The following is a 12,479-nucleotide window of genomic DNA, read 5'->3' on the forward strand; positions in this document are numbered from 1 at the left end:
GTTCATCTAAAAAATGAGATATTGACACTGACATATTAATTTGAAGTATTCCGATCAGTTAGGGTTTTTTTTCTGACTACAGCCAACAGCAGACATATTTCTTACCATAAAACATCATATGCATTTATTCCTTTTTGAGTTTTCTGCACTCTTAGATACACACATATTCCAAATGTATTTTTATCAATACTCCACTGGCACCACATATAATAGGGTCATCTCAAGCTAAATATTAAAGCAAATGTGCCATGTTCTTATGATTGCACTATCGTGATATCAGTTGCACATATTCTAAATATGTTGTGTAATATTTTAAAGGAATGTTAGAAATATCGTCACCTTAAACTCACTGGAAACACGGATATCTGTGCTATATTTCAAATAAATTTCTGTGCAATGCTTGGATACACAGCTGATGGTAAAAATGAAGCCCCCGGAAGAGTCCATCAGAGATGTTGTCAAAGATCAGCTCAGCTAACATTACTAATATTGTGGTAAGCAGAGATGTGTTTAATGAAACACTGATACTGCAGTTCCTAGAGGATATGACCATGGACGTCTTTTTCTTTTCAGAGAAAAAAGTCATTGACGTATTTCTGCTCTCACACTCATAATCACTCACATTAACTTCTGCTTGACAGCAGCTGATTTCATTTTCCATCACATGTCTAATATTGCAGCTCCACGGGATCTGCTCTTTACTTTCCATCAAATTGCTTTATCTCTCCTCTACTCAGACACATTCCCATTTCTTAGGTCAGGTTTTAATGGTCTGATAGTCGCTGATTTGTGTTAATGTATCCATATCATCTATTGGATTGGCCTGAAAAACATTTCAGAATATATTACCTAGATAGTGTACGCAATGAAGCGCAAAGCTGTGCGTAAAAGTGGGGGCAGTGCGTAAAAGTAGATCCTTTAAGAAATGATCCAGCGGAAAGATCACGTGACCCCGGATAACCTTTCACGCCGTTTCAATGTTTTCGTTTGTGATTATAGGTATATGGCTAAACACCTTCTGGCTCGTAGCCCTATATTCCAAGTTTAGAGAGAACCCCTTCACATACACACACCCCTCCCATCCGCTATCCAATCCTTACACGGGGATAGGGTTGACGGGTGGTCAAGAGGAAAAATAGTCACATATATATACGCCCCAACGGTGATTTCTTCCTCTGTGCTCAGTCTGTGCTACAGTCTTTGTGTGTCACCCGATCCGGGAATTGTCTGTGCTTCAGGGCCAAAGTAGTTCTACTATCAGCAAAAATGGCACCCAAGAAGGACGCTAAGGCTCCCGCAAAGAAAGCCGAACCTGCGCCCGCACCTGCACCAGCGCCCGAGCCAGCCCCTGCTCCCGCAGCTCCCGCTGTCGACCTTTCCGCCATCAAGGTACAATGACCTGTGAAGGCCTAACCAGATCTACACTGGGGTGCTGGATACCGAGGAAGGAAGAACTGGGATTTATCTCTCTCTCTACTCATAAAGTTGCATGACAGAAGTAGACGGATGCAGTGTTTTTGCTAAATGGAGAAAGAGCTTGGTGGAGTGGCGGGGGAGGGGCAATCACCATTTATTACATTTATATGAATGATTTGAATATCTATAAGCTTATACGCACTTGAGAGTCAGTGAGAGCAACTGCAGGTTGGCAGGACCACAATAAAAGGTGTGCAGAGTATTGGGGAGAATGAGTGGGACCATGGATAGCGCACCATGTCTTAGATCTCTTAGACCACACCCTGGGCTCTCTGGATTGGACTATCAGAGTAGGGACTAATATGTGATGGCAATGCAGAGTGACACCAAATGTGGACATGTTAACGTAGCTAAAGATGGACCTACATATGTGGCATAATATGAAGCTAAATTCGGTTTTGATGTGATTGTTTAGGGCACAATAAATGGGAAGTGCCTGATCACGTTGTTTGAATACAAATGTGATGTTAATTACATGGCAAGTGATAACTTTTGCCTTTCCATGTTTTTTACTAAAATGTTGCTTTTATATTGGCTTGTAGGTGGAATTCAGCGCAGACCAGATTGAAGGTATGTAAAACTCAATTCACCTCAGTTCTATACTGTTACTTACAGTCCACAAAACTCAGCTGGCCCTCCATCAGAGAAATCTGAAAATCTGCCTTTATCATAAAATGTGACTTGCAAATTCCATCAATTTAACAACATACAGGGAGCAAAAGAGAAATAACAGAGTACAGAAATGTAAAAAAAAAACTACAATAGACATCATAACAGGTCTCAGCGTATCCATGACAGTTGGACACCTCATTCATTTTTGTATTTTGAAATTCCACAAAGCCATCAAATCCGTTCTGAAGCCCATTTGTGGCTAATGAAGCTCAGAAACACTTCATGCGTACAATCAGTCTTAGGAAGACTTTTACGGTTTCAGAAGCTTGACTGATTTGCATGCTTGAATAAGAAACCGCATATGTGGTTAAACATGTGGTTTCTTGCATGAAAAACACTGGCAACAAATGCATCAACTAACTGAACTTGTTAGTAAAAATAAATAGGACAGCTGGTGTCAAGTTAAAAACACTCAGATTGCATTTTAAAAAGCATTTTAATCACATCACAGTTTGGCTGTAAAGAGCATCATTTAATAACGAAAGGGTCACATGTCACAAATCAAGCCAGCAAATCCCTGTGACCAGATATTAACTTTAGCTTGTTTACATGCTTTTTAGAACTCTGTGTCACTAGATCAGCGATATATCATTGTGTTCCAAGAACCAACAGCCAAAAAAAACAAGAAAAAAAAAGAGAAGATCGGAAGATTTAAAGATTACAGATGGAAGCACAGTAAAATGATAGTGTAGTGTTTGACAGATAGAAACACCTGTGTGCTGTTGGTTGGAACCACATGACCAAACCTGAAGTCTGGCAGGCTGCTTGTTACACTGCAGTCAGCATTCCCTACTTTTACTCAGCTTGCCCACAGAGGGCCTTGCCTTTAAAAGGAGGAGCTCATATTCTCAGCTATGTTTATCAATTCCAAGGTGGTCTTTTAAAAGAGCCCATTGCCCCGCTGACTGAGAGAGAAGGAGACAGCTGAGATGGAAATAGTATGAGGGGTGACGAGATCGGCAGGAGAGACTCTATTCAGCCAATAATACCACAACCTTTTGGGATGTCTTGCACTTGTTAGATATTTTCCTTGTCAGTTTGTAGCATAGCTGTCTCCACCTGCTGACAGGCAACAGCTAAGGCTGAAATATAAACTAGTGACTTGGTTTAAAAAAAGCATTTACACAAACTATAACTTCAATTTTTGAAGTAAGATATGTTATGTTTGCATATACATACAATCAGATGACAATGCATATCACATATATTGATGAGCAACTGTGCTAGTCTATAAAATAAACATCACAAGCTTCTTTTTATACAAACATAAATGCAAAAATATTGCAATACCTCAGGTTAGTGCTATTTTTATGCAATTAAATGTAAATGTGCCCCAAATGTAGTTCTTCTTCTTTAAATAGGTTTTTGCATTGCTGTAGTTTCTGTTTAATAAAGAAATTCTACAGTTAGAAGGAATATAACAGAAATGTCTTACTGTCCATGATAAAGACATAACAAACTATAATGATTATAAATTTTACCAACTTTGAGATCAAATAAAAATGGAAATTATGGATCATTAAGCTGGCAAAATCCTCTCTTGCTTCTGTTAAACAGACTACAGGGAGGCCTTCGGTCTGTTCGACAGGGTGGGTGACAACAAGGTGGCTTACAACCAGATTGCTGACATCATGCGCGCTCTGGGACAGAACCCCACCAACAAGGAGGTGACCAAACTGCTGGGAAACCCCTCTGCTGATGGTACAGTAATGACATTTAGTAACTGCTCCCTCACTTGATCACTTAAAGATTTGCTACAGAAGATGTTAGGGAGCATGAAATACATGACTAGATTCATTCTAATCCCAATAAAGATAAGTTAGCAATTTGCTTTTTGTATTGATGCCAGTATGACATGCTGTCGTCACTGGGCTAAAACAAGGAACATTACTAACTGAGGCATAGTTCAAAAGGCTAATTTGTCTAAACTGATTTTAATAATATGTGTGGTAAACATTAATGGATAGCTCTGGGTTTTTGGTAAAATATGCAAAAGAGGTGTACAGTGCTGCTGTCAAACACAAACGATGAGAGAGAAATTATCAGTAGCTGCTTTTTTGACTGGAAGCAGTCATGTTCAAAGAATTGAGAAATGATCGTCTGCTCATCAAAAGTGTCTTATATTGTGGTCAGGTCTGTGCCTTTGAGGAAATGGCATAATAAATTGTTTATGCTGCCAGCTAGTGGTCAACATTGTCATATTCATTCATAAACTCTCCCAAACTGTGAAGTGTAGCACAGAGCTATGCAATACATGCTCACACTTGTCCACGTCTTGTATTTTTCAGTACAAAACGTAGCCTGATCTAAAACTTTTTTGTTTGTTTTTAATTACACACACTTTGTCTTCTAAACTAACAGAAGAACTATATTATTATAGTGGTTAACATATTTGCCTAAGATGAGAAAGATCCCTGGTTCAAGACCAGGAGGAGACACAAATCCCTTGAAGGGCATGTGGTATAAAAACCTATGCTAAATCCAATATGTGAATCTGCCATGGCAGCCCCTTTAAATAAGGGAGCAACTGAAAGAAGACAGATGATGGTGTAGGTGCAGATTTGTGCAAACTCAAGACTGCAATCAAGATCAAAATGACAAATGACCTAATAAATAAATAAACAAAGTAATAAATGTGCCTTAAAATAGGACTGCGCTGTGCTCAATCGTGAACCTGCTGAAGCTCTAGAACTCTGAGCCTCCCTTTAGTGTCACCTCTAGATCCAACTTACTCTACCTCCTTTCATGCAGACATGGCCAGCAAGAGAGTAGAGTTTGAGGGCTTCCTGCCCATGCTCCAGGCCATCATCAACAGCCCAAACAAGGCAGGATTTGAAGACTATGTTGAGGGTCTGCGCGTCTTCGACAAGGAGGGCAACGGCACAGTGATGGGTGCTGAGCTGCGTATTGTCCTGTCAACACTCGGTGAGTCAGCCTAGGATGCGTTTCCTTCGATCTGTTCAGGTGCGTGCCCGAGTCACTTTGTGTGTTGTTAATATCAGATGTCCTCTGCCTCCCCCTGCAGGAGAGAAGATGACAGAGGCTGAGATTGACGCTCTCATGGCAGGACAAGAGGATGAGAACGGCTGTGTCAACTATGAGGGTGAGCCACACAGTCCAACAACAGCTACATAAAAACATGATGATACTATTACTGCTGCTGATAGTATTCACACTGTTCAAAATAATTATTAATTCTATTATTATAGATTGTTTTATCTTATGTGAGAATTACTTTACAAGTTTTGCTTAATCTAACCTGTGAGAACTATTTGACTCCTTCTGTGTTGGAGCTTCACATCCCTGATGATGTCATTGCTTTTCTTTGATATTAATAGAAGTGTTGAATCCAGACTTTTTAGAGTTAACACACAGTATCTTAGCCTCGTGTAAGTCTCTCTTATAGTCTTAAAGAAGTGACTGTCAAAGCTTTTCTAGTGTCATCTGTCCTCTAGACAAAAAAGTGTAGCTTAATAGATGAAGCTATTATAGACAGTACAAACTCTCATACTTTAAATGCTGTGAATCACAGAAAACAATATCTTAGAAACAACCACAGCAGAGATAGTTTCTTACTTTGTGATTTTCTCATAAAATGTAAACAGCAAAGAACAAAGTGCTTTTTATCAGCAAAGAAAATGTAATGAATGATGAGGGTGTTAACAGAGAAACTGCAGTGTCAGTCTTCACATTTAGTCAATTAAACATGTGTTTATTTCATGGAAGTTTGAGAATGTATTTTTCTTCCAGTTCACTCAGTTTTCCCTCTCTTCCTTTCTTGTTTTTTTTTTTTCCATCTCCCGCCCCGGCCTTCACCCGCAGCCTTCGTCAAGCACATCATGTCTGTGTAAGGACCCTGCCACCGTGGTGGTGAGCATCGTACATGTGCAGACCCCATGGTGTCGCTGCATTCGCTCGCTGCTTCCTGTACCATCTGTGGAAGCAGGGGGATCAAAGGACTATGAGATATCATTTCCTGAATCCTTGTTTTATTTTTTCAACACTTTCTTTTTCCTCTTTTGTCCAAACTGGTGCTTTTTATTTTCCTCTCTTCCTCCTCCTGTCACTTGGAAAGCTATCCTGATTACTCATGAGGTGCTTCTTTCGTTATCTTCACCAAAATCCCGCAGTGTCATTGGGGTTTATATTCGTCACAGAGGAACAGTGATGGATGGGAAGGCGGAATAACGATGACCATCCCTCCCCACTTACTGCCTGTCTGGCTCTCTATCTGCCAGTAAAGTGACTCGTTTGGCCCAGGACTGGCCATCAAAATGAATTCAATCCTCTTCCAATCTAACCCTCCCTAAGTCTTAACTTATTGTATCCTCTGCCATTTCACAATAAACTTTTCACACTCCCATTTAATTTCCCTCTTTTTGACTCCGTATGTTGTACGCTGATATTTGGACATTTATTTTAAGCCAGATGTTTTCAAAAGGAAGTGGTTTGACATTTTGAAGTTATATACGCGGTGCTTTTTCTGGTTAGCGGAAAACAAAACAAGTACGTCACTTTTTTTCCCATTTTTTGGTCGTTTTATTGTCATTAATTATTGTAACTGGTGTCATATCAACAAGAGAAAAACTGCGTACATCTACTTGACCTTTTAAATACATTTACAGTTGCTGTAGGTTGGAGTAGGAGGTGGGGAAGGGGCACACAGAGATGGGGAATGCAGAAAAAACACGGAAGCAAACAAACAGTTGCAGGTGAGGGCAGTAAGTAGTGGGCAGGAGGGCAGGGCATACCACAAATGGTGTCTGAAAAAGAAACTAGATCACCCAAACACTTTTTTTTTTCCTAACAGACATAACAGGAGTTGACTGAGTCTTTTTAACTTTTAGGATTTTTCAAAATATTTTTGTCCAATTTATTCTCCCGCATATTGCAACAAAACATCCAGATACGGTAGCGTCCGCTGTAAAACAGCAGGGGACCTGCACCAAAAAGCACACGCACAGACAGATTTCAGAGTAGCTGCATCTTCTGCTAAATATCAGGTCGCAAATTGTAGCATCTCCTCTGTGGTTCCGGCAGTCCCGATGAGGGCAATGTCAGCCTGTAATACTGGAGAAATGTCAGTGCTGTTTATTCTTGTGAGCTGCGTCTGAACAGACTTTCCTTTTGAGGATGTTTGTCGAATGAGTGCCAGTGTTTAATACTGCTGTGATGTATGGACAGGCTTCTGCGTTGAACCGCTGAGCAGGTGCAAGTGTGTGATGCACTTTGACATGACTGAGATGCATTCTTTAGCAACACCAAATCAGCTGTCTGACATTGTCACCAAGCATTACACTGTAAACAACTATTAACTACAAAACATGAACTTGTTTAATTTTTATCCAATAAATGAGGAAATAACTTACTAAAATCCTTATTTTAAATTACAAAATAGCCTCTTTTAAGACTTGAATCCATACATGCTCGTGGTAACATGACCTAGTTGCTTGCATAAATGCAATTTTACAGATTTTCAAGCCATTTTTGTCACTTCCTTTTAAAATGTTTTCAGGACATGTAGATGGCAAAGAACCTTTATTTTATACATGTTTCTATATATATTTGATAAATATATTATATATTGGATGACAAGAATGACTTGCAGTAAGGATGCGTGTTTTGATAGGGTGTCCATGCACGTTTACTGAACAAGAGCAATACGTGCGGTGTGGTGGTCGTGGCGTTATTTCTTATTCAAAGTAGAAAAAAGGCTGTTGCTTCTTCAACACTGATCCAAGACCAGTAAAGCCAATCTTTTGTCCCCACTATTTAGAGGTTACAGCAAACTTTTCTTTGCAACATCATTCAAAACGAGGGAGATCAAAATCAATCAGAAATAGGACGTTTGGGTTTAAAATAGACAGAAAACAGAATAAATAGGACCAAAGTACAGTAGCTCCTACTTTGAGTCTCTACTTAGAACCGGTTTAGCTGAGTAGTAGCGGTGATCAGTCAGCTTTAGGGTGGCAGGAGAGGGCGGAAAAGTTTGAATGGATCAGGATGAGAACGTCTTGGGTGCAGAGCAGCGATCCAGAGATCCAGTGTTCACAAACCCTGCTTGGCCAGAGCTGCAGTGACATCCTCCGCCAAGGTTGCTAACTGTGGGGAATCCATCATGTTGAGACTCCCGGAGGATGATAGATGGCTTTCGCGGATGCGGTGGGGAGACACTGAGCCAGAGAGACCTGGTGACTGGATGATGATCTCGGCTCCATGATCTACTCGGGCCTTGGCATTGTCCCGAAATGTCAACCTGTGGCTTTCAATCTGTTAAAGGCAGATGGTGTGATGTGAGAAGCGAATAGGGAAAAACAAATATTACTATCAGACGTCATATGAAATATTGATTCATTTTAGAAACGGCTTTAGAACAAGTGGAAAAACTCCCATGCCTCCAGAGGATTACTGATCACTTATTAAGAGCAGTCATGTATGGACTGATGTATATACTGTACCTTTACTGCTAAAGGAATACAGCAAGTTTTTGGAAGATTGGCCTGGTGGAAACACTGTTTTGTAAGATTTAAACTTAATTGAGTACAGAACTATGGAAACAAATAGTTAAGATGCACACACACAATGACGTGAGAGACTGATGGTCATACAGAAAATGATTATTTCAAGTTATTGCTACTACAGAAAAGTTTTCCAGGACTCTTCAGTCATGTGAAAAACCAAGTACAACCCATGGTTTAATATCTTCTAGAACCACCTTGAGCAGTAATAATCTTAAGTAATAATTTTCTACACGACGTACTCTTCTTTACGTTGCATCAGTTCATTGTGGTTTTCTCAGAAATTCTATTACCAATTTTCTGGTTTGCTTGTTCTTAGTTTTTCACATGACTGCAGAGTCCTGGAAAACCTTTTTTCTGGTTTGCAATGCAACAAGATAGTTGTCTAGTTGCATTACCCAGTTTCAGCCAAGCTTTAACTGTCAGACAGATGGCCTCACATAGAGTACTTATACTGAGGAGTTCACGGTCGACCGACTGAGTGCAAGGTGCCCAAGTCCTGTGGCAAAAACAAACCCAAATCATCACACCACCATGCTTGACAATTGATATAAGGTGCTTGTGCTGATATGCTGTGCTTTGGTTTTGACTACATGGAACAGTGTATATTACAGTTAAACATCTAAATGATGTCTGATTGAAGCACACTGCTCTAGAAGTCTTGCAGGTTTAGATGCAACCTGAGCTTGGTTGCTATGTTCTTTGTAGAGAAAAGCTTTCTCCTGACAACCTTCCAGACAAGACGTATCTGTGCAATCTTTTTCTAATTGTACTGTCATGAACACTGAGTCTGAGATGTAGGCCTTGGGCTTTTTTTTTTGCAATTTCTCTGACTACTGCACAGCCTGAGATTTGGGTGAATATTGAGTAAAGGGAGAGTAAAGGCTATTACTTATGAGGGCTTATATTTAAATTGATGAGTAGGACAATCTCTCAATAACTTGATGTTTTCCCTTAAATGGCTGATTAGAAGCATGGAGCTGACACTCACCGTGACGTGGCCTCCACCAGGAATGTGGTGAGCATTTTCCAGGGAACCCACCTTTGCTTGGGCTTTGTCTTTGAAGTCCAACTTCACACTCTCGATACGCACATTACCACCTCCTGTTTAAAAGCAGAAGAAGTGTAAAAACTATTAAGTGAGAAGAGCGCTATATTAATTGTAAGTATTTATTTCAATTTTGAAATTGAAACAGCATCAAGTGAAAAAAAATGCGAATACTTAGTCACCAAATATCCACCTAATATCTACTCAAGACACACCCACCTTATTAAGAAGTTATTAAAGGTCAGATGAGAGAGTGAGGTTAAAAATTGTGCAGAGTTAAAGTATGAAACCCCAGTAGCTTCTCAATGAGAGTTTAGGAATAGATGAAAGACTGTAATAAACATGGCAGAATGAACAGCAGGTGGCGCTGCAGGACAGTCCAATACTCTCTATGGGTAAATAAAAAGGGGATTCCATATTTCTGCAGGGGGCTTTGCTGCCAAAGTACTGGTAGTGCAACTAAATCTTTCCAGTTCTGTAAATTAAGCTGGAAATTCAGAAAAGGATTTAAAAGGCCAATTCAGATAAATATAAGCACAAGTTCTGTGCAGTTATCCGGAAGAATAAAAAACATAAAACCACTTTTATGGCACCTAATAATTATGATTTATATTTTAATTGTAGAGCTTTTAATATGACTGTCACAGAGCATCACACTGCCCTACAGCATCAGAGAATTTATTTTGTTGTATTAATGGAAAAGAAATTTTCAAACTTACCAACAGCAACCCCTATAACCAATATGCAAGTTCTCTTTTAGTGCAAGTCCTATGGACTTAGGAATGTTAAGGGATTACTGTGAAGGCAATTTATTACTTTGCATTTCAGAAATTTGGATGAACAAACATTAAATTGAATGTAAAACCCTCTCCAGGTTTGATGTAACCCAATTTATTAACATCATATCCCACACTCTAACACTCAAGGTATAAAGACAAATTTCAGAAAATGCTGCCAGGAACCAAAACACCTCCTACATGCGGCCACCTGCGGACACATCTATCAGGCTGTCAGTTTACTGCTTGCTTCCACTGTTGTTGCAAATTTAGATACAGACTGGTCCAGGAGCTGCATCTGATTGACATGTTATTTCAGGAGTTAATAAAAAAACTGCCAAATGAATACATACATTCAAATAGGGCAGGAAATTCTTTGTCTAACAAATACAAGAAAACAGGTCTTAGAACGTCTAATCTGTGTCCCTTGGTATTATCGTGTAATGATAAGACCAGGTGGAAGCGCACAGGAGTTTACCTGGCATTGTAAGCCAGCAGCATCAAACGGAGTTGGGTGATGAATGTTGAACTCAACACTGTTTACCTGTCTGGCTTGTCTACTATGCACTTCCTTATGTCACTAAAAGAAAAAATGGGAGCATGCAGTTCATCTTATCTACTCACATTTTTAGCTTCACATGCAGTCATACCTTGAGGCTTTCCAGTATAACCACAGTCTGAACTCAAAAGCTCATGAAATTTAGATAAATTGCTCAAGTGTATCTAAGCAGTTCGACGGCCTCCTGGACATCCCACATATAAAATTCATATTTTAAAGTAAGGGACTGCAGCAGCAACCTTCTGGTCACAGCACACTCACTGCAGTGCAGTGTTGCCCTCTTTGTAGGGGAACTGCAAACCTTTACCTGGCCGATGATGGATGTTGTCTAGAGAGCCACACTTGGAGGTCACATGGCTCAAGTCAATCTTCTTGTTCTGTATTTGTACCTGGAAGGAACACAGTCAGGAAAAGGCAAGTTTAGAGCCCACAGTTCAAGGCAAGATCATCAGGTCCCCCCCCTGATTTATCAAGAGGAATACATCTGATCTAGATTGTACCTGTAACTGAAGCAACCTGTTTTCAAGCTGTAAGTATGTCTTGAAAATAATTTGTCCCATTTATAAAACTGAACAGATACACATAATAGTGAGAAGTGTAAGGCAAAGAGAGGGCAGGGACACACCGAGGAGGTCTGAAGAGCAACCCGCAGAGAAATGTGTAAGGAGTGAACTGATGAGACAGCAAACATAAAGCTTTAAACACAGCACGATGAACAAGGACAGATACACCACATCCTGAGATGAATCACACAGACACGCCTGTGGTCAGCAACCTTTGCCATGTCGCTTATTTAGTACAAATGTCTTTTGTAACCAGTGATTTTGTGTCCCGTAATTTCAACCCTATATACAAGGCCCGAGACACAAAATGACAGAAAAAGTGAGATGACACATTGAAAGTCACATAAAAAAAAACCCCACACCACAAGCACACAATACTGTATGCAGCCTTTACCTACAATATACCTTGTTGTGGCCTTATTGTTTTGTGAAGCTGTGGACTGACAAAGAACACCAAGTCTTTTACACATGCAAAAGACTAACAAAAGTATACCATATGAGTTTTAAAGAGAAGAGATTATAAGTGCTTTGTGTCAGCGTGGGTGAACATCAGGCTACTGTTTGGCACATCGCTCCTGTAGTCATGTCACTTAGGCATCTGTTAACCCCACTGTTGATGTTTTTCATTTGTATGGTATGTGTTGATTTCTTACATAACACAGTACCTTTTGCAAATGCAAATTCTTGGCCTATTCATATAACTGAACATAAGTGCATCTGAAGAAAAATGCATGTATCTGGTTTGATTGCTTAATTTATCAGTTCTACTAAGAAGTGAAAACACCAATCACACACAACATTAAAAACCATCTTTCTGAAGGTCTTTGTACAAAGCACCTTGGACCCATTGGGGCTTATGGAGGCCCT

General features: G+C 39.9%; 2 protein-coding genes across 2 annotated transcripts in view; one reads left to right on the forward strand and one right to left on the reverse strand.

Annotated features, from left to right (window-relative positions):
• The first annotated feature begins 1,158 nt into the window (after window positions 1-1,158).
• myl1 (myosin, light chain 1, alkali; skeletal, fast) lies at window positions 1,159-6,516 on the forward strand. Its single transcript, XM_005935757.3, has 6 exons — window positions 1,159-1,389; window positions 2,019-2,046; window positions 3,706-3,849; window positions 4,900-5,073; window positions 5,174-5,251; window positions 5,971-6,516. Exons 1-6 carry the CDS (start codon window positions 1,267-1,269, stop codon window positions 5,997-5,999), a joined length of 576 nt encoding a protein of 191 aa, XP_005935819.1. The 5' UTR covers window positions 1,159-1,266; the 3' UTR covers window positions 6,000-6,516.
• Window positions 6,517-6,663: 147 nt separating this feature from the next.
• The window catches only part of map2 (microtubule-associated protein 2), a 96,622-nt gene continuing 90,806 nt past the window's right edge, over window positions 6,664-12,479 (reverse strand). The window contains exons 22-24 of the mRNA XM_042226226.1: window positions 11,357-11,438; window positions 9,658-9,770; window positions 6,664-8,418 (exon numbers count right to left, since the gene is read on the reverse strand). Coding sequence (XP_042082160.1) covers window positions 8,197-8,418; window positions 9,658-9,770; window positions 11,357-11,438 — 417 coding nt within the window. The 3' untranslated portion in view covers window positions 6,664-8,196. The remainder of the gene's footprint in view (window positions 8,419-9,657; window positions 9,771-11,356; window positions 11,439-12,479) is intronic.

Source organism: Haplochromis burtoni, unplaced genomic scaffold (genome assembly GCF_018398535.1).
Source record: "Haplochromis burtoni strain Fernald_Lab_line unplaced genomic scaffold, NCSU_Asbu1 Contig_202, whole genome shotgun sequence".
Classification (NCBI taxonomy): Eukaryota; Metazoa; Chordata; class Actinopteri; order Cichliformes; family Cichlidae; genus Haplochromis; species Haplochromis burtoni.